Here is a 23,019-nt window from a genome sequence, read left to right as displayed (position 1 = left end):
CAGGCACAGGAAAAGCTGAGAGTTGGTCTGTGCCAAACCTAGCTGAGAGTCAGTGGCTCCAAAAACCTACAGCACAGCGAGGAAGTAGCTCTTAATTGGATGCAGCTCTCCTAAAAGGAGAGGCTATGGCTGTGCCAGAAAAATTGTCTAATTGTGCAAAGTGGCACAGCTCAGGTTTGGGGGCAACATTGATGTCAAAGAGTTGAAGCTTCCGCTGCAGCAGGTGTGACAAAGGAAGGTAGTCATTTTTGGGGCTGCAAGTCCGTCAGTCTCCAGTAAAAGCACAGATACCAGCTTCACATTGAGTGGACATCAACCGAGTCAATAGTCAACCAGCTGCAAACAAAGAAGAAGCTTTGGTATCCAGAAGAAAGCAAAGGTAAGCATTTGCGAGAGACGTGTACCGATGAATATTTGCTGCCACAGCACTATTCAAGCTCCTGAAAGTGAAGGTTAAATCATAGTCAGATAGTACAGGGACATGTGTTTCAGCTTGGGTTATGTGCAACCTGATCTTGGAAAGGGTTGAATCTTTCATCACATAGCTATATTGTGAGCTGCAGAATAATTATGGATTCATTTTTTCTCAGAAAAACTACAAAAAATGGAAGAGCAGAAACAGAAAATGGCATCTACAATCAGTAGCCTACAGGGTAAGTGTATGACTTTTTTCATTATTCCCTCATGGGATCTGAGCATTGCTGGCAAGGCCTGCATTTACTACACATTCCTAATTGCCATTGAGAAGGTGGTGGTGAGCTGCCCTCTTCAACCACTGCAGTCCATCTGGTGTAGGTACAGTGCTGTTAGGATTGGAGTTCCAGGTTTATGACTCAGCCACAGTGAAGGAACGGTAGTTCTAAGTCAGGATGGTGTGTGGCTTGGAGGGGAACTTGTAGGTGGTGGTTTTCCTATGTGTTTGCTGCCCTCATCCTTCTAGTTGGTAGAGGTTCCAGGTTTGGAAGATGCTGTCAAAGGAGGCTTGGAAAGTTTTTGCAGTGCACCTTGTATATGTACACACTGCTGCCACTGTATGTCAGTGGTGGAGGGAATGAATGCTAAAGGTGGTGGATGGGGGACAACCAAGTGAGCTGTTTTGTCCTGAATGGTATTGAGCTAATTGAGTGTTGTTGGATCTGCACTCATCCAGACATGGTGATCACATTCCTGATACTTGCCACAGAATTTCCAGTAAGCAACTGTAGTGTTGATGTCACTGTAGATTTGCATTACAATGAAATAGTGCCTATGTGACCTGAATTGGAAACATAGTGCAGTGTGTACACCTACTATAAACAATATAGTTTCCTCTTATTTAAATTAAATTGTATGACCTGGTTGACCTGATGAACTAGTTTGGATGTAAATGAAAATGTTGCCTGTTTTATTGTGTTGTGCACAAAATTTGGATCCCAGCTAAATTATTTCATTATATCACTGATCCATTACCTGAATGGCCAGGACAGTTCAACTTAGTTTGAGGACAATTCAGTTTAGGAATACATCAAACGCTGGGATGTTAGTCCATGATAAATGATGGTTATCACTCCAAAGGGGAACTTTTCCTCTGTGTGTAAATTTATAGAGAATTTCCTTTTATTAAATTATCACTATAAACCAAAGGAGAATTTTTTTCAATATCATGCTGAAATTAAAACACACTCCATAAAGTTTGAACTAACGAAGAGTGTCTCATGTTTAAATTAAGGCAAATCCATTAGAATACTACCAAAACTCAGAAGGCATAAGTCCTGTTTTAATTCCTAGCATGAATTATCCAGATGGGGACCGAGGTACAAGGATCTCTCTGGCCACCTACAGCATATGGCTCAGAAGTCTTAAACTCTCAGGCCTAAACTTCATGGTCTCGTCAAACTTCTACTCTAACCCAGCAGGAAGTGGTAGCTATCCTAAAGGCGGAGGTGTGATTTTGGGCAATAGGAGGATGTCATCATGGGGTCGAAAGAATGATCCATACTATCACAAAACTGCTTAAGGGGAGAGTAGCTGTGTTGGGTTCCTAAGGTCCTGGAATGACAAGGAGTTTCCTGGAATTGGATTTTCCTCTACCAAATAATGCCTCCAGCAGCCTGGGAGAGCAACAATCTAAACTCCTTGCTGCTGTATGCACCTTCCAACTCTATAATGTCAGCAGCTGTTGGACAAACATCTGGCTCAGTGGCATCACTTGACCACCTTTGCAGAGTGGCAGAAGTAATGGAACAAATTAATAATAGTTCCTCGTTTGACGTCACTGTGGATTTGTATTACAATGAAAAGATATGCCTACTTGACTTTGAAGTAGACTTGGTTTGAGTAGATATGAAATTCAGCTGAGATGAGGCATTAACTATATACCCGACAGTAATTCTATTCAATCTTTGCCAATTATCCTTCAATTTGCAGACATGGTACAGAAGAAAACCATCCAGACAACAACACAAGAAAAAGCAATGCAACAGAATGGTAAGTAAAAAGATCACAGTAACTCCAGATTAATTCAACATTTGATTATCAATGTCAAGCTTGGGTTTGATCCATTTTAGACTTGTTCAGTGCCAGGAGGGAGCACCATCATCAGGCACTTCAGCTGAAGGTCACCGAGCTGAGCGACCAAATGGAAAGGCAGTCGGCCCTGCTTCACGCCAAAGAGCAGGAGGTGAGAAAACTATCATTGGCTCAAGTGATGAACATTCAATATAAATATTATGTGCACAGCTTCAAATGTGCAAAAAATAGAAACCAAAACCTAGGGAGAGCATAGGGCGGGATTTTCCGGCCCTGCCCGACCCCGGGATCATCCAGTCCTGCCGAAAGTCAATGATCTATTGGCTGGCCCGCCGCATCTCCCGCGGCTGGTCCTGCCACAACGGGGAAGGGAAAATCTCAACCATAGTGTTGGTTTATAATAATTCTTTGTATGAGTTTGCTTTTAAAATGCATCAACATTGAGGCTCTCTTTTAGAATCTAAGGTAATGCCTGGATTGGAAATATTTGGCTCAAGCGTTTTTATTTATTTATACTTACAGCTAGGAATGAGTTGCTTTTTCTGTAATACTAATAACACGGAAGGATTGTACTGGGCATTATGATTTTAGATTAATACTCATACAATGCCTATCCAATACTGAAATAAAGTGAAGTACATTTCACTCCTTGCAGTGCTTAGTCCCTAGAAGTTATAGGCTGACCGATTTTGTAGCAGCCGGACTAAACTTTCCTGGCCCTTTGGGGTCAGGCCGGGAGGTGGGAGGGTTGGCAATGTGACAGGGGAGGCGTCGGGAGAGGAACCTGATGTCTTCCCGTCACTATGGCATATTGCCAGTGGCAGGACCCTTAATGGCATCCAGATGGCCAATTGAGTCACTTAATGGTCCAACTACGGGCCACTTACCGCTCCCGCAGATATCTTGCCACCATTGGAAGCTGCTGGAGAAACCCTGGCCATCGCCCAGTGTGTTCCCAGGAATGGCCTCCTTAATGGGTACTCCATGGCCCATGGGTGGGCCCATGGTGCCAATGATTTCCCCTGCAACAACATTGCCACCTGTGCACCATGACCACCACACCCTCCCACCACCCTGTCGATCACCCAGGTATTCCTGCTCGACCCTAGCTTCGTCCCCAAAACCTACCTGCCTTCAAGGTTACCCTCATCGTGGAGCTACAGTCTCAGCACTAGTCACTGATAGCAGTGGCACTGATGAGGTTGCTGAGCTGACAGCTTTCTGATTGGGCCTGGAGGGTAGGCCGCCATCCTCGATGGACAGCAGCCCGTTAATTGGCTGTTACCAGCAATATGCTGTCCCAGGTTCCTGCCACCCACCAAAGTAGGGCCTCCTCCCACTTTAGTTACCAGCAGTGGGACTTTCAGGTAAGTTGAACAGCAAGAGTTTTAAATTAAGTTAGATTAAAAATGAAGCTATGGTTGAGAAGTTTCACATCAAATATCAGTGTCACCTTCCTCCCAGAAACCGAGCTGCACATTCTGTGATTATAGGTTTAATGTTCCTCTATAATGGCACGAAATGACATGTTCAGTCAGGTACAAAGATTTCAATAACGACTCATTATTGCAACAGAGCTGAAAGTGGAGAAACCATGGGGAATTCCAGAATAAATAAAGAGTTCATATTTTATGCACATCAGCATGGTTTTGCTCATTCCAGGTATGTAGTCTGCTGAAAGATAACTGAGCAAAAAGGCAGTTTTAGTTTTCAGCTGGAGATCCCATCCTGGCTGGTGATGCTCCAGTGATTCCATATTTATTCTGGGACACATCACTGGACAAAGTACAATGCATGAACAGCACAGTACTTGGGCCATTCAATCTCTGTACGTAGTCAAAATGGCACACAATCTTAACCATGCTCATTATATGAGCTGGAACTCCCCATTAACTTCTGGGGATTTTGTTTGTGTCAGGGACCATTGGTAAGAATTGTTGCCTCTTGATTCTGTTTAAGAGCCATTTTATTTTCCTCACTTGTGTAATCTGTTCTTTCCCATCAACCGTGTAGTGCATTGAACTTCACTCAAAGCTCACACTTGTGCAAAATGAGCATCGTGCCTGTTTGAAAGAACTGCAGAATCAACAGGATAAGTTAAAGAGGTTTCAGAAGAAACCTGCCCAGGTGAGATTCTGAAATCATCTCATCTGCAGTCACAAGGCAAGGTGAGACATGGCCACAAATACCAGAGTTTAACAGTTAGCAGGCAATAAATTACTAGCTTTTATTTTAAGGCCTGAGGTCAAACACAAGAGCTCCCTTTCCATGAATTCCACAAATTCACCTTTTGGACTAGTTTGATGATTTGTTTTGTAATTGTCATCAATAACCATTTTATTCACATGTTAACCCATCAAAATTGGTTCATTATGTGACAACGTTTGGTGATACGCTTTTGAATTAATTTGACATTATTAACTTAAAAAGACAAAGAACCCAAAGATACGACATTGAATATACAGCATAGAAACAGGCCATTCAGCCCAACTAGTCTGTTCTGGTGTCTATTGTTTTGATCCTAGACCAGCCACCCAAGTTTTGGTAAGACCTGGTTAGGGACTAATAATGTTTTGTTTAAAGTAGACAAAGTTTGAGATTCAAGACACTTGTCAAGGGAAGAAAGCCAGAAGATTCCACTAGTTTTGAACAAACAAAAATATACTTTACTATACAAGGTTAAAAAGATAAAACAATGTACACTATCTATCTTATACTCTAACATCATCACATTGTACAATACATAGCAAATGTGATCAAAACAGATTCCTTGGATTTCTCCACAACCCATCCAGATGTCAGTAAACACAGAGTCAACCAATCCCGTTGAAACTCTGTCTCCCTCATGAGGGACTCCAAACTTTTCATTTTCAAAGATCAAGACTTTGAATTCTCTCAAAGCCGCTCCAACTCGGACTGCCTCCATGACTGCACACCTCCCAGGATTTCAATCTTGTCTCCCAAGGCTCCATTCCCTTGGACTTCCAAGTCTGCACTCTAGCCTCTACTTACTGGTGCAATTTCAGCTGTTTAATAGCTGGCTAGCTTCACTAGGCTGGCGCTCCTCCTGGATTTCACAAAGCTCCAATCTCCCCAACTACATCAATCTATAAAGAACTTCCAGGCCTTCTTTCCAGCATGGAACCAGTGACCTTCTGCCACCTTCTCAGTTCACCAGGACTTCTGCCTGGATCCTGCTAAAAGCAGCACCTTTTCGGTATGGCCTTTTCCCCTGCTGCAGAACATTCCCTCCCCCAGCAAACACATAGATAAATTGAAACCCTAGAACTTTATAAAGCTTCACCTATCATCATGGCTATGTAGCCTTCCAGGGCTCACCGAATACTTTTAAATTAATTGTAGCTTTAACACCCAAAACAAATCAACTCTTGGGCTGCATTTCTTTGCAAGCAGTGTAGACACCTTTTCTCCAATTCTCCAGTTAAGTAAGCCCACCTGCTGCTTTACGATCTTACCCTTCTAGCTGTTAACATATTAAGTCAACATGGCCCCAACGTTTTAAGTGTAATAGAATTCAAGCTGCTTTAGTTGCATTTATCCCATCTTCTACAGTTAAACATTAATCTTTTCAGACCTGAAAATGACCTCTAAAATATTACTATGAGCCGTGTACCAGGAATTTATAACAATACAATTATTTGCAATTCTCTTCCCATTCCATCTAACAGATCTCAGTTATTTCAACAAACCTTTCTATTACCTTTTGTCTCATGTACACATCTAGCTTACAGTACAAAAGAAGCTCTTTAGATCACCATATAAAGCATTGTTGTTAGATATCTGGACAGAAAATTGGTAAGGACAAAAAAAAGTGGCAAGCAAGCTAATTTATGTAAACTGAACATTTTCCAGTCCCTGTAGACATATTTTGGGACATAGTGTGAAGAAACAAGCTGGTGACAGTAATGTTTTTGTACGTAGAGCCAGTTACTAGTATCAGTGTGAGAGTGTGTTTTTATTCATGGCCTATTTAATCAATCTGCATCAACAAGCTGTGAATGAACCTAAACACTAACCTTTTAATTCGGATTGCAGGATCCTGGTTTCTTTGAGCTGGCTATGATATTTATGTTGTTAAATCCATTTTGTGTCACCCAGCAGCAGACTGTAGACTCAGGTAAAACAGATGCCAGGATCTGAACTAAAAGGACAACATAAAAGCAGGTGCACTTGCAGTGACTGACAGAATAGAGTTCTGAGAATTTTGGGTACTTTTCGTGGTATTTGAGAAATAAATTCCACAATTCTGCCATTTCATAATTAGTCCCATTGCTATATGGCCAAAATAAATCAGATCGATTTTATTACATGGGAATCTGGAATTTTTATCAATATTTTGGGGATATTATTCCATGAGTTTATCCATTTTCCATAAAAACCAGCTTCCAGCACTTTTACTAATTGTAGAATAAGGCTGGATATTTGGGTGTACTAATCTATTTATTGGCAGAAAAGACAAGAGCATTGAAAGTGCCTTTCTCTACTTTTTAGCAAAGGTTACAAATAAATGTATAAATGGTTCAGCTAAAGTGTGAGAGGGGTTTTGTGCATCATTATACCACAGCATAATTTCAAGCTAAAGGGGTGTGTGGAAGGTTAATGTTATAGCACAGCTTTGAAAGTCAACACCGTCAAACAGGTTCCATTTCCATTCTAGGCATCCTAAACACAGCCATTACCTTTAGCAATGCCAAAACACTTTGTCGGCAAAGTTGCAGGCCTACATTAACACCTTTCATACATTTTTATGTGATTGGATAGATATATTTTATACTAAATGATATAACAGTGATTTTGACAATTTCATAAGTCTACAAAATCAATCTTTTTTGGGTCTCCAAAACAAGTGAAAATTCATTCACCCGAGTGAAAATTGATGGCTTTTCATCATTGGAATAAATCCTACGTGGTCAGACTAAACGATTTTTTGTTATTTTCGGAGCTTATTTGAATGCTTATTGAAGTAAACAATAAAATAAGGCATTATTACAGATAGGATCATTGTCATCTCTGGTATTTAGGGTCCCATACTTGCTCATATATTTTTGCATAGAATACACAATATGGAAGCATATAGTAATTTAGCAAGCAGTGCTGGGCTGAATAGCTCTGATACTCCAAAAGTGAATGGATTATTGGGCCAATTCACAAGGTGGGGTAGATGTTGTGCGACGGAACAAAATGGATGATAGCAAGTCGGCAGCCCATTTTACATCTCTTCCGATCATCCCTGGTATTTTTAGTTTTTTGGTAAACCATTGGTTGCTATCAGGCATCTTTAATAGTGTAAATAAATTTTTTAAATCATTAATATTTGTAATTTAATAGCAAAATATTTATTTATAGTAGACTTGATTTAGTGAAAGTGAGATGGATTGCAATTGGCGGACTTGTAAAATGATTCACTGCAACAACAACAAAAACAAGTTGCATTTATCTAGCACCATTTAACTTGGAAAAACTTCCTATGTGCTTCACAGTGGAGTAATCAGTTAGTGTCTTTACGGTTCAGAAATGACATGAGACAAAGCTGACACAGATTCAATATGTTAAGTAAAAACTTTTCAGTAGTTTGTTAACAGGGAGATAATGGTAATGAATTTAGAAGAATGAGAAGGGGAGACGTTGTTAACTGGCTCATGTTCAGCTCACCAAGAAGGAAAACACAGCTCATTATCATAAGGTAAAGAAAGATAGAGAGTGTGACCAATATTTATGAACACAGGATATCGTAATGCTGCTAAGAAAGAACGAGAAAAATGAGGAACAGAATTAACAACCCACAACTCAAGGTGGAGAAAAATCCAAGATTATATGCTGTGCGGCAGGCCGGTGAGGGAGAGAAGCTAGGAAAGTGCAGTGAGTAAGGAAGACTGGAAAGCTAGGGAAATACGCTGAAGAAAAGGAATGTTAGGAAAGCACTAGCAAGAAGATGCTGTGCTAAACATTTTAAATACATATACTATTAACTCACATCAGAACATGACCGTATGAATTTACAGGAGCCAGCCGCGCTCTTGTAGGAAGCTGTAGATTTGAGAGAAATTATAGGCCCAATTTTAATTCTGTATAGGTAAATGGGTTTTGAGTGAGTTAAAATTGAGTTTCAACAGGGGCAGATCAATTCCAACATAGAACATTTTGAGAATTCTTTCTTTATTATCAAAGTTAATACATAGATAGGGCAGTATAATGTGCTGCATGATCTCATCTTGATTTGACTATGTCATGCTGCCTTGTATTTGATTGATCCAGATTAATTCAAACATAATGGAACACTGCACAGTATCACATTAAAGCTGCCAATATGTTATGTTGCAGAATTTAACTCTCATGTTTAAATGCTTAAGGTGCAAACAAAATAAAGAATATCCAGAATTTTTCTAAGCACATGAAGAATATTTGAGAATGTATATGAATTATCAATTTATTATATTTACTGATTTAGGGAATAGCAAACAAAAGCCAGCTCATTGTATTCATGAAATTAATGAATAGTTGCTTATAAATGATGAAATCTGAAGTTGCCACATGGTTAAGAGAAGCAGAGTTAGCACATGTACAGGTATCCTGGTATATATTTTTTGGGTGATTTTATCCCGTAATTTATTGTCTGAATGTTTTTGTCTCTTCTAGAGGCGATGCTGTCGATGTTTGGCCTTCCTCTTTCTGGCTGCAGCAGTAGCAGGGTTTGCTGTGCTTTGGGCAAATATATACAATATCCCTTTCTAAGAAGTTGGAGTAAAGCACATTTTGTTACCAGCATAAACTTGCTTTAGCCTTTGAACACCAGATGTCCTTTAAAATAAAACATTTATCTTTCAAGATTTTCAAAACTAATTTACAGGACATGATGAATGTTATCAAATATAATTGGATAGATGCTTAAGCTCACAGAACACAGGCTTGCTGCTTGTCCTTGCCAAGCTGACTGAGATCAGTAACTTATCGTGTGTGGAATTCTGACTGCTTACCAATGTGACATATCTCAGTTGTCAAATGGTAGCCCATAGGGTCACCACTTTTTCAGTTAGAGAAGGCAAAATCAATAAGAGATATTTTATCTCAGATTTGCGTTCATGCATCTCCCACTGGCTGATTACAAAGCAGTATCAGCACAGGTTATGCAGTGGTTTTCCTAACTGGCCTTTAAACTCCCCCATCCACCCTCCATTTACCTCATCACATTTTATTGTATGTGGAGAGAATTGGCCATCCATGGTCAATGCCTACCTCAATGAGAAATTCTAACCCTTGAAAATTTTAACCTCCTGCTTAAACTAGAGTTTCAAAATGAAAATTTGATAAAGGTGTTGGGAACAGCAGGGGAAAGCTGTTTAAATACAGGAGCCCCCATTAGTGAAAGGTCAGGGATTTTGCAGTGAATTGGGGCTGCCCAAATTTCTCAAGTGTAATCAATCAAACTCAGGACAGTGAAACTATTTACTGCTGAACAGTTAAGAATCAACAAAAACAGTGTCACTGTTTTGGGAGAGAATTGTGGGCCTAACTGAGGAAAATACAGCATAATTATGTGTTGTGGAAAAATCTGTGAATCACTATTTTGAATGCAAAACTCAGTTACACTGGAGTATCAAGTAACAAAGGTTAGATGTGTTATTACTGTTTGCAAAAAGATTTTATTCTTTACAAAATAATTATGGTGATTAATGGAAGTAATGTAATGATTAACTGAACCAATCCCTGTACAGGTCCACCGTTCATGAACTGCATTTTTCCCTCCAGTGTGAGCAAATGTTTACATTTAAAATAACAACTCAAAGTGTTTAGTCAAGCTATGACACACCTTTTTTAATGCAGGTACAGCACAAAACTTAAGTGTTTTAGCACTTTACATTGATTATCACGTGAGACTTGCCAAAAGGTAATCATAAAATAAATATCACCATAGTCAAGTAATAATTCACAGCCACAGCTCTTATTTGTTTTATCACAGTTTTTGAAGTCCACACAATGAATTAGCCCACTTCACAGCAGTAGAGTGAAATGGCTTTGGTGTCTTTTGCTTTTATTTAGTATGTAGAGTTCCAATACATCTTATGTCACTTCAGAAGACAGAAAATACTAGCCACGGCAAACATTTTTCATAAAAAGGTAATTTATTAAATAGGTTTATTCTGAGGAGTTATTTAAAGATGCTAGCATCTTTAGAACTCCAACAGTTCACAAGGAGTTCATCAAAAATATGATGCAGGCAAGTCCCTGTTCATCCTACTAACAGAAATCTGAGATGATGTATTTCACAGAAGGAAACAAGCAGCTTTACCCCTCAATGAAAACAGAATATTATGTTCATTAGAACTACCCCCCATCCTCTGCACCCCATGTGACATGGCAAGTTGAACTAAAGTTTACAGTTCTGTAATATTTAAACTCAGAACTCCACTTTAGTCTAAATGCAACTTTCTTTTAGGTAATTTTCTGCAGCTCACTCTGAGGAGATTACAGGACAAATGCTTTATTTACAAAACGCAATGGTCCAACGACTGATGAGCAATTCTTGCAGACTATCAACCTGAAGTGCTCTGGTGCCACACAAACTTCACAATCTGCACGTTTGTTCCTTTCAAAGGCAGTGAACCAGATTTCTTGTCTATCAGTTGTTCTTGTTTCTGAGTAAATATACAAACATAAGAACGGTGCCATTTTTAAACTACTATTTAGGCCAAGGGAAGATGAGAGAAACCATGGACAACAGATTCCATTTCGACAATCCACTTGACAATGTATGTGCTTAAAAACTCTTGTTAATTCATTGTTAAGATTTATAGGGGCGTGAAAAATGTATTCACATGGAGTATTATTTACTGGCATCAAAAATGGCAGCTGAAAATGCAGTATTTTTCTTTGTATATTGTCAATAAAATTAATATTTCAAGATGACACTGAGCTCAAGGTATGTTTACTTCATAAACATTTCAAATCGTATGCAACCCTGCTGGTGTAGGGGTGCAGAATGGTACAGCATCTTTGAACACCTTGTGATGATAAAATCCATGCTCATTTCCCCCACTCTGTTGGGTATCCAATCTTGACCATGCTGTTGCAGGAATAGGAGTGGGGAGAAATCAGATGGAACCTTCATTGGACCTTTATCATGCACACCCTAGCAGCTGGCCAACAATGGCACTGAGAAATGGCCCTGAAGAAGGTTACCTGTATCACTCTTTCAGCTATAGGTGAATGACCCAGGAGGGAAAGGAATTGAAAGAAAACTCAGGGCGGGTGGGGACATGATTATGTACTTTCAAAAGAATGAGCCAGTGAGCAACACAATTTACGTGGAAATGGCACATCCCTTCCTAGTGAGGTTTGTTTACACTCGTGATGGCAATGGTCCTGTATTGGTGCATACATGACAGCTGGAACTGCTAACCCACACAAATGTAGTATCATAAAGTAATCCAAGAATAAGGACATTGCAAGTTAGGATTTCAAAGACTTGCTCACGTGATGAAATTAAACCCATAAATATCTGTACACCAAAAAGGATAATATTCACTCTGCTGTGAATTACTCATAATCCCAGGAACAGACTGTGCTCATTATTTAATGCATAGAACTATTGCGCTATACTGAGCTCATTGTGTGAAAACAAGAAGCTCAAAATAAATGATTGAGTTATCTTGATTTTCATTTACAGTTTAACTATTCCTCTTGAAAATACTTGTATTTTTAAGTGAAGGTATATAGATGCACACAATGTGTAAAATATTAGCGCCATTGCTGTTGTAGGACATTGCACAGCTGTTTAAAATAAATTCTCTGGAGCAGGATACACTAGTATCATTTTTGTGGATTTTTCCAAAGGGAAAAGTAGGGATCCCAGTGTGGAGTCTCACTACTGGTGAGATGGGCAAAAGTCACAGAATTGTTACTGTTCAGGAGGCTATTTGGCCCATCGTGTCTGCACTGGATCTCTGAATGACACATTCACCTAGTGCCATTCCCACAACTTCTCCCCGTAACCCCGCACATTCTTACTTTTCAGATAACAGTCTAATTCTCTTTAGAATGCCCCAATTGAACATGCCTCCACCACATTCTCAGGCAGTGCATTCCAGACCCCAACCACTCTCTGCATGAAAAAGATTTTCCTCGTGTTGCTTTTCCTCCTTTTGGCCAATTACTTTAAATCTGTGCCCTCTCGTTCTCAATCCTTTCACGAGTGGGAAGTTTGTCCCTACCTACTCTGTCTGGATCCCTCATGATTTTAAATACCTCTATCAAATTTCCTTTCACTCTTCTCTTCTCCAAGGAAAACAGTCCCAACTTCTCCAATCTATCTTCATAACTGAAGTTCCTCAACCCTGGAACCATTCTCGTGAATCTTTTCTGCTCGCTCTCCAATGCCTTCACATCTTTCCTAAAGTGCCCAGAACTGGACATAATACTCCAGCTGAGGCCAAACTAGGTCTTATACAAATTCAACATAGCCCCCTTGGTCTTGCACTTTATGCCCCTATTAAAAGCCTAGGATACTGTATGCTTTATTAACTGCTCTCTCAACCTGTCCTGCCACCTTCAATAACTTATGCAAACGTACACCCAGATCCCTCAGCTCCTGCACGTCCTTCAGAGTTATATCCTTTACTTTATATTGTCTATATTCTTCCTACCAAAATTAATCACTTCGTATTTCTCTGCATTGAAATTCATCTGCCATTGTCCATCCATTCCACCAACTTGTCTATGTCCTTTTGAAGCTCTATACTATCATCCTCAGTTCACAATGCTTCCAAGTTTTGTATCATCCTCAGATTTTGTGATTGTGCCCTGTGCACCAAGGTCTAAATCATTAATATATATCAGGAAGGGCAAGAGTCCCAATATCGACTCATGAGAAACTCCACTACAAACCTTCCCCCAGCCTGAAAAACATCCATGAACCACTACTCTGTTTCCTGTCACTCAGCCAATTTTGTATCCATGTTGTCACTGTCCCTTTTATTCTATGAGCTATAACTTTGCTTGCAAGTCTGTTGTGCAACACTGTATTCAACCCCAATATTCTGGTACAACTTTTGATTCACACTCCAATCTATCAAAATCTGATCCAATCTATTGAAATTACTTGTGGACACCAATGAAGTGTTAACACTTGCACCCTTAAAAAAAGATTACGGGTCACAAATAGGCAGTCATCTGCAGTTTCACTTGGGTTGTCTATCAATGGACACATGGGGAATGTTACCCTTCCTGGTTCAAAAGTAGATCAGAAAAGCCTCATGTGAATACATTTGCCCTCCCTTTCACATATCTCTTACTAGCTCTTATTTACAAACATATGACTGGAGTGAGTTGCTAAGCTTTTATAGCCCATTCAAAGCTAACTATGTTCCATAATACTTCCATTGCCATTTTAACAAGAATTAGGTAAAGCTCTGCTGACCTCTACGGGAGTGGGTTGTGAAATCCCAACCCTGCTTCACAGGCTAGAAACAGAAAAACAGCAAAACAAATACAAACCAGTAAAACGTTTTATTGTACGTACATTTTAACTTCTGTAATGCATTTATCTAAAAATATTTTTACACATATACATATTTTGCTATAGATGTCAAAAATACCAGACAGAAATTGCTAAAGATAACCAGACACATGCAAATTTTACAACTGTTTATATTTTTGATTTGTCTGTCCACTGCTCTATAAAGCCCAGTACAATATACAGCCATTGGGAGCTGTACTAAGAGACCAAGGTTGACTCTGGAGATTTTTTTAAATTATTCGTTCATGGGTTGTGGGCATCGCTGGCTAGGCCAGCATTTATTGTCCATCCCTAATTGCCCTCATTCAGAGGGCATTTAAGAGTCAACCACATTGCTGTGGGTCTGGAGTCACATGTAGGCCAGACCAGTTAAGGATGGCAGATTTCCTTCCCTAAGGACATCAGTGAACTAGATGGGTTTTTATGACAATTGGCAATGGCTTTGTGGTCATCATCAGACTTTTAATTGCAGATTTTTATTGAATTGAAATACTTTGTTCTGTTGAAGGGTCATTCGGACTCGAAACGTTAACTGTGCTCCTCTCTGCAGATGCTGCCAGACCTGCTGAGTTTTTCTAGGTATTTTTGTTCTTGTTTTGGATTTCCAGCATCCGCAGTTTTTTGCTTTTATCGTTAGCCAAGTAGCCTGTCAATCGGGATGGTCAACATACCTGATTGGTCCCTTTGAACAATGACTATCCTGAATGGCAGGCTACTCAGCCAATGAGTGCAAGGCCCCACCCCCCCCCCCACCGAGAGCTTGGGCCCCAGTCATTTGGTGAGCACCAAACTGACACCTATCATTTCTCCGTATTTTTGGCACGCAAACACTTCTGCTTCCACCACTACGGGATTTTTCCCTGCAAACCTCCTGAAATATTAGGGGTTCGCGAACCACAGATTGGGAACCACTGATCTGAAGAAATTAATACTAGATAACCTATTTTATCTGTATTTTATTTTACAAAAATGTATATCAAAATTTAATTAGAACAATATTAGTTCATGCAATATCAATGCAAGTGCACTGATACAGTAGTGACCTATAAGCTACAGCTTTATTGCATTTACTAGTTATCAGTCAGATTGTATCCTTTGTGCTCATTCCACAGGTTGAGCAGAACTCAAAGTCCAGGGACCCTTGTGAAATTTATTGATGAATTTTATAATTGCGTTTTCAATTGATTTTAGTGGCTGGCACAAAGCAGTTCTGCACTTCCAAGCTAATGAAGTGCTGTTAAATAGAGATAGATACTGCCTGACCTGCCCAGTTTTTGAGGAGAGGAAAGCATGGTCAACGTTTCGGGTCTTATGATGCTTTGTCAGAATTTCACAGATGCTGCCTAACCTGCTGAGTGTTTCCAGCATTTCCTGTTCTTATTTCAAATTTCCAACACCTGCAGTATTTTGCTTCTCGAGAGTTAAACAGACGCTTCCCGAATGACACAATATTCGCTGTTCACACACTGTTTAAAGTGTAATTGCAGGCTGACAGACGATCTCTGTGGAAATGCTGAGTTTGGAAAAATTGGACTGCTTGTCAAAGTCTGACTGCAGATCCCTGTTCCAACTCTCTATGGTGCTCTGCAAATCCACGTAGAGGGTTTCTGGGACACTGAACGAGTACATTCGATGTTTGAGATTTGAAGTGATTCTGGGACAAGTCGCAGAGGCAGAGAACACCCGAAGCTCAGTCATGCTCAGACAATTCTCAAAACTTTTATTAAAATCAAACCAGTATGAAACTGGGAACCCAAGGAGAAATCCAAACAACGTGCATAAGTTCCACTCTGAAGAGAAAATTGCACTTGCACTAACAAAACCCGATTCACTCTTTCTCCGTTCAACTACCTGGGATTTCAAGTGCTTCAAAATAAGACCCAACTGGGCCTTCACTTGTTTAGTAACACATGCCTCAGCTAGTCTTGGGCTGGCCCTATGTGCAGAAACATCAATGACTGGAAGCCCCTTTTCTTGCAGCGTTCTTTCCAAGTGTTTGATAGTTTTGTTTAGGTTCACTATCAGTGTGTTGTCCTCAATGCTGAGAATGTGGAAATCTTGAGAAAGAAGCCCTGTTTTCTGTAACTCCTGGACATATTTCTGGATCTGTTCTGCTTTGGCGAGACTGTAATCAAACAGGAAAGCGGGCTTTATTTCTGAATCTACAGCTAGGATCTCAGCAGAAAGATTCAAACAACGTAATTCAGAGAAATTTTTCCTTTGTTTTATCCTTAGGGTTTTCTGGACAGCAGAGATCAGTTGTTCCTTCGGTATAGTCTCCATTATGGTAACAATCACACTGAAACACAAAACAGATCTGCAGATAAGTAGGCTTTGAAAAATAATTCTAGCAACTGCTGAAATTTAATACTTCTGCAGAAAAAATCTCATGCATATACTGAATGACACAATGAGTAATCTCAATACTGATACCAGCAACTGTCAATTGTCTACCTTCCTTCATAACCATTTAGTGCTGGTGAAGGGACATGGTGAGATATTGGAAAATGCTGAAAATTTGGACAGACAAGCCTGAGGGCCAATTAAGTATGCGCTTGATGTCCCAGGCTGGCTTTCCTTCCTGCATTTCAATATTCAAAAGCCTCTAGCTCTTCTCCCTCACTCCTCCTATCTGAAGGCAATGATTTGTACCAGGACACAATGCCACAGGCACTGGCAGCTCTAAAGATGGACCATCAGCAGGAAACATGGCGGTGGGACATCAATGTTGGGCCAATGCAATCCTTCCCGACTCCCACACAATGATTTTACAGCAGCCAATGTTTCCCTCCTGTAGGGATTGCAGCATGCCCATCAACTCAGAAGTCTGTCCCCTCCCACCATCGACCCCTCCCCCGACCTCCCCCCCTCCTCCATCAACCCCACCCCCCCTCCATCCTCACCCCTCTATCGGCCCCCGCACCCCATCAACACCCCCTCCCCCTTCATCTATCGCCCCTCCCCCCTCCATCCACCTCCCCCTCCCCTCCATCTAACTCCCTTCATCTACCCCACCTCTCCCCTCCATCTACCCACACCTGCCCCTCCCCCCTCCATCTACCTCCCCCTCCCCTCCATCTAAAGCCCTCTCCCCTCCATCTAACTCCCCCCATCTAGCCCACCTCTCCCCTCCATCTACCCACACCTTCCCCACCCCCCTCCATCTAACACCCTCTCCCCACTCCATCTACACCCACCTCCCCACTCCATCTACACCCACCTCCCCACTCCATCTACACCCACCTCCCCACTCCATCTACACCCACCTCCCCACTCCATCTACACCCACCTCCCCACTCCATCTACACCCACCTCCCCACTCCATCTACACCCACCTCCCCACTCCATCTACACCCACCTCCCCACTCCATCTACACCCACCTCCCCACTCCATCTACACCCACCTCCCCACTCCATCTACACCCACCTCCCCACCATCTACACCCACCTCCCACTACCCCCCTCCATCTACCCCCACCTCACCCCTCCATCTAACGCCCTCTCCCCTCCATCTAACGCCCTCCATCTACCCCACCTCCCCCCTCCATCTTCCCACACCTCCCCCCTCCATCTTCCCACACCTCCCCCCTCCATCTACCCACACCTCCCCCCTCCATCTACCCACACCTCCCCCCTCCATCTACCCACACCTCCCCCCTCCATCTACCCACCCCTCCCCCCTCCATCCACCCACACCTCCCCCCTCCATCTACCCACACCTCCCCCCTCCATCTACCCACACCTCCCCCCTCCATCTACCCACACCTCCCCCCTGCATCTACCCACACCTCCCCCCTCCATCTACCCACACCTCCCCCCTCCATCTACCCACACCTCCCCCCTCCATCTACCCACACCTCCCCCCTCCATCTACCCCCACCTCCCCCCTCCATCTACCCCCACCTCCCCCCCACCTCCACCTCCCCCCCACCTCCACCTTCCCCCACCTCCACCTTCCCCCACCTCCACCTTCCCCCACCTCCATCTACACCCCACCTCCATCTACACCCCACCTCCATCTACACCCCACCTCCATCTACACCCCACCTCCATCTACACCCCACCTCCCCCCCTCCAACTACACCCCACCTCCCCCCTCCACCTACACCCCCCCATCTTCCCCCACCTACCCCCTCCATCTACACCCCACCTACCCCCTCCATCTACACCCCACCTACCCCCTCCATCTACACCCCACCTCCCCCCTCCATCTTCACCCCACCCCCCCTTCCATCTACACCCCACCCCCCCTCCATCTACACCCCCCCCATCCATCTACACCCCCCCCACCATCTACACCCACCCCCATCTACACACCCCCCATCCCCATCTACACACCCCCATCCCCATCTACAACCCCCCCATCTACACCCCACCCCCCCCATCTACACCCCACCCGCCCCATCTACACCCCACCCGCCCCATCTACACCCCACCCTCCCATCTACACCCCACCCTCCCATCTACACCCCACCCCCCCATCCCCATCTACACCCCCCCATCCCCATCTACACCCCCCCATCCCCATCTACACCCCCCCATCCCAATCTACACCCCCCATCCCCATCTACACCCCCCCCATCCCCATCTACAACCCCCCATCCCCATTTACACCCCCCCATCCCCATTTACACCCCCCCAACCCCATCTACACCCAACCCCCCCCCACCCCCATCTACACCCCCCCCACCCCCATCTACACCCCCCCACCCCCATCTACACCCCCACCCCCACCATCTACACCCACCCCCATCTACACCGCCCCCCACCATCTACACCCACCCCCACCCCCATCTACACCCCACCCCCCCATCTACACCCCACACCCCCCCATCTGCACCCCACACCCCACCCCATCTACACCCCACCCCCTCCCATCTACACCCCACCCCCCCCCTCCCATCCCCATCTACACCCCCCCTCCCATCCCCATCTACACCCCCCCCCATCTACACCCCACCCCCTCCTCCCATCTACACCCCCCCTCCATCTACACCCCCCCCTCCATCTACACCCCCCCCATCCATCTACACCCCCCCCATCCATCTACACCGCCCCCCCATCCATCTACACCCCCCCCCATCCATCTACACCCCCCCCATCCATCTACACCCCCCCCCCATCCATCTACACCCCCCCCATCCATCTACACCCCCCCCATCCATCTACACCCCACCCCCTCCCATCTACACCCCACACCCCCCCCATCTACACCCCACCCCCTCCCATCTACACCCCACCCCCCCTCCCATCCCCATCTACACCCCCCCCATCTACACCCCACCCCCTCCCATCTACACCCCACCCCCTCCTCCCATCTACACCCCCCCCATCCCCATCTACACGCCCCCCATCCCCATCTACACCCCCCCCTCCCTCCATCTACACCACCCCCCCCCCTCCCTCCATCTACACCACCCCCCCCCCCCCCCCCCACCCGTGCCTCCAGCGCTATCTATTAATAATTAAAAGCGGGATATTTCGGAAACAAATAGTCGACCATTTTTAATTGAGCCCGAATTTACCGGGTACCTACCACTATCTCGTACTGCCCAACTCTCCCAGAATTCACAACTGGTGCGTCTCATTGCGACAACGCGGTTTTCCGACCAGTCGCAGCCGAATCGCCCAAAGAAGTTTCCAGACTCAGGGCCGCTTCCCTCCGACAGATGGGGCACTTTCACATCCGCCATCTTGGAAACCCCGCCCCGAGGCATTGTGGGAAGACAGCCCCACCCCATTGGAGGACAGGCGAACACCCAGCAGAACAGAGACTTCAGCAAGGCAATGACAAAATACTGCCCACACTGGAAATACCCTCAACAGGTCCAGCAGCGCGTGTGCAGACAGAAACCCGAGTTCATGTTTAAGGTCAATGAGGTTTCATGGAAACCAGGAAATATTAAGAGATATGACAGCGTTTATGGCGTGGAAAGGTGAGGGTGAACAAAATGTAAGGTCTGCCATGGGGTGAAAGGCAGGAGAGGTTAAATAACAAAAAGGATGATGTTTTAAAGGCAAATGAAGATGTTAAAAATAAAGATATACAACTGATCTTGTTGCCTGCCTAATGTTACTTAGAACAGCACATAACAAGAGTCAATGAAACGTAATTATCTCAAACCATGTATTCAATATGTTACATGGATTGTACAGTTCAGAAACAAGCCATTTGACAAATGTCAGTGTTTATACTCCACATGATCCTCCTCCACCTCCTCTTCATCTCACTCTATCCACATAACATTCTCTTCCATTCTCCTTCGTGAACTTTCACTAGCATCCCCTTAAATGCATTCTTTTATCCAAATTAATCCATTTTGACTTGCTAGAAATCTTGTACAGATATATTATTGCTACATTTTTAAAAAACTTCTAATGCATATTGAATATGCCAATCCTTCTGCTTTATTTTTTCATTAATTTGATAAATTAGTCCATCCAGTATAATTAATTTATGAAGATACTGTGCTTGTCTATCTTTGCAGAATTAGGTTTAGATGTATATTTCTGCCATAATTTTTAAAGGTTTCATGCACCATAATTCAAATTATGATATCATTCTAAGTAGTTGCAGTTAACAATGGTAAGAGATGTTGCTTAGGGTTGATTTCAATGATATGTTACCTAATATGTAATTTAAAACATCTATATCATTTTAAGAATTAGAATTATCCACTCTCACAGGATGAACGGTATGTGTAAAGTTTAAACATTTGTGCGATGAGAGTAATATGTAAATTCATAACCAGGAGTTTTTGTTAAAGAATTAAATAACTTGCATTTAAAAAAGCTCCAGATGTCAGGATGTCTCAAAATGCTTTACAGGTAATGACATTTTTTTTTCAAGTATAGCCACTGTTATAAATGTAGAGAAATATGGAAGCCAATGTGCAGAGCAAGGCCCCACAAACAACACTGATATATTTTAGTGATGTTGACTGATTAATAAACAGTGTCCAGGACATAGGGATATTTAATAACCTTTGGAATCCAGATGATGGAAATACATCCTTTGTCAAAAACCTGGTGGTGAGGTGGGAGTCATATAACATGGGCCTCTGGCTTGTTGAACAAGTAATATTACCTTACTGAACTGTATAGCTCAGCCTGCTGCTTACCATATGACTAGCAGCCTCATTTGACATTGATTCTGGGCTTTGGAACCCGCAGGAAACTTCAGTTTCTGGGAAATGAGGCTGTGACCTCAGGTTTCTGGGGATACAGAAACTAGTTATAACCAGACACAGAAACAGAGCCATAAAAAGCTCAGATTACCCAGTAGTTCAGTGCAGGTAACTTCTGGAGAGTTGTGTATGGGGCAGTTTAAAGAAAGAAACCCAATGTCTGTATTCAGGAGTAAGGATAAGAAAAGTTAAGTTACTGCCACTGCTTCAGTTAGTTTAAAGGGACTGATTAACCAGAGCCAGCCATATGGTGCACAGGGGTGTTACTGAGTGTTCAGATGAAAGTAACTCTGGAAGATCTATCATGACCGTCGTGAACAGAGTTGGTAGGGAGTAGCTGCTGGAGGAGAGTGAGTAGCTAAATCCTGCATGAGGAGAGGAACTGGAACTCTACCTCAGGAAAACAGAGTTTTGAAGGACTTTGTGGCTCAAAAAGGTGCCATATATGCTGAGAGTGGACTGCCTGATAGATCTGTAAGAACTATCTTTGTTCTAACTGCTAGTCAATGTGTAATTTGTAATAATATGCATATTTATGCAAATATAAATAAATAAGTACGATCTGATAGCCATTACAGAGACATGGCTGCAGGATGACATTGATTGGCACCTGAATAATGAGGGGTATGTGACATTTAGAAAGGACAGGAAGTTAGGAAAAGGTGGAGGGGTGGAGCCGGGTTGCTGCACATCCTTTAAAAAGTATCTGGATGTGCACTTGGCATGTCATAACATTCAAGGCTATTGGCCAAGTGCTGGTGAATGGCATTAGGTAGGTAGGTAGGTCAGGTGTTTCTCACGTGTCGGTGCAGACTCGATGGGCTGAAGGGCCTCTTCTGCACTGTGTACTTCTGAGATTCTGGGTGGCTCTGTTAATTAATGATGGTATTAGCACATTAGAGAGGGATGACTTAAGCTCAGGAAGCCAGAATGTAGAAGAGTTTTGGGTTGAGTTGAGGAATGATAAAGGCAAGAAGTCACTTGTGGGAGTGGTGTATAGGCCTCCTAATTGTAACTACATGGTAGGACAGAGTATAAAAGAAGGGAAGATGGGAGCATTCCAGAAAGGTGCAGCAATAATCATGGGGGTATTTAATGTACATATAGAATGGAAAAATCAGATGGGCAAAGGTGGTGTAGATAAGGAGTGCATAGAATGGTTTCATGATAGTTTCTTAGAACAGCACGTTCTGGAGCCAACCAGAGAGCAGGTTATACTAGACCTGAGATTCAGAGGGATATGGGTGCCTTTGTGCATGAATCATGAAAAGTTAGTATTCAGTTGTACAGGGCATTGGCGAGGCCACATCTGGAGTATTGTGTACATTACTTGTCTCCTTATTTAAAGAAAGATGTAAATGCATTAAAAAAAAGTTCAGAGAAGGTTTACTAGACTAATACCAGGAATGGGTGGGTTGTCTTATGAGGAAAGGCTGGACAGGTTAGGCTTTTATCCACTGGAATTTAGAAGAGTAAGAGGCGTCTTAATTGCAACCTTTAGGATCCTGAGGGGTTTTATCAGGGTGGATGTGGAGAGGATGTTTCCTCTTGTGGGAGAATCTAGAGCTAGGGGTCACTGCTTAAAAATGAGGGGTCACTCATTTAAGGCCGAGAGAAGGAGAAATTTTTTTAGAGGGTTGTGAGTCTTTGGAACTCTTTTCCTCAAAAGGCTGCGGAAGTAGAGTTTTTGAACATTTTTAAGGCAGAGCTAGATAGATCCTTGATTAACACGAAGGTGACAGGTTATCAGGGGTAGGCAGGAATGTGGGGTTGAGGTTACATTCTGACCAG

The 23,019-nt window shown here is 43.0% G+C and overlaps 2 protein-coding genes across 5 annotated transcripts in view; one reads left to right on the top strand and one right to left on the bottom strand.

Annotated features, from left to right (window-relative positions):
* traf3ip3 (TRAF3 interacting protein 3) overlaps positions 1 to 11,433 on the top strand; it is a 53,508-nt gene extending 42,075 nt beyond the window's left edge. Inside the window, exons 11-15 of one of the 4 annotated variants that reach the window (XM_078546550.1) lie at positions 591 to 653; positions 2,407 to 2,466; positions 2,547 to 2,659; positions 4,522 to 4,635; positions 9,166 to 11,433. In XM_078546550.1, coding sequence (XP_078402676.1) covers positions 591 to 653; positions 2,407 to 2,466; positions 2,547 to 2,659; positions 4,522 to 4,635; positions 9,166 to 9,261 — 446 coding nt within the window. In that variant the 3' untranslated portion in view covers positions 9,262 to 11,433. Of the gene's footprint in view, positions 1 to 590; positions 654 to 2,406; positions 2,467 to 2,546; positions 2,660 to 4,521; positions 4,677 to 9,165 lie in introns of those variants that run through there. The other 3 variants (XM_078546551.1, XR_013577270.1, XM_078546553.1) reach the window with 3 other exon arrangements.
* Positions 11,434 to 14,016: 2,583 nt separating this feature from the next.
* Positions 14,017 to 20,046, bottom strand: c8h1orf74 (chromosome 8 C1orf74 homolog). Its single transcript, XM_078546554.1, has 2 exons — positions 19,578 to 20,046; positions 14,017 to 16,340 (listed from the first exon to the last, which is right to left on the bottom strand). Exon 2 carries the CDS (start codon positions 16,322 to 16,324, stop codon positions 15,512 to 15,514), a length of 813 nt encoding a protein of 270 aa, XP_078402680.1. The 5' UTR covers positions 16,325 to 16,340; positions 19,578 to 20,046; the 3' UTR covers positions 14,017 to 15,511.
* Positions 20,047 to 23,019: the final 2,973 nt, after the last annotated feature.

Source organism: Cetorhinus maximus, chromosome 8, assembly GCF_964194155.1.
Source record: "Cetorhinus maximus chromosome 8, sCetMax3.hap1.1, whole genome shotgun sequence".
Lineage (NCBI taxonomy): Eukaryota > Metazoa > Chordata > Chondrichthyes > Lamniformes > Cetorhinidae > Cetorhinus > Cetorhinus maximus.
The sequence above is the reverse complement of the archived record's forward strand: the minus strand, read 5'-3'. Positions and strand labels throughout refer to the sequence as shown.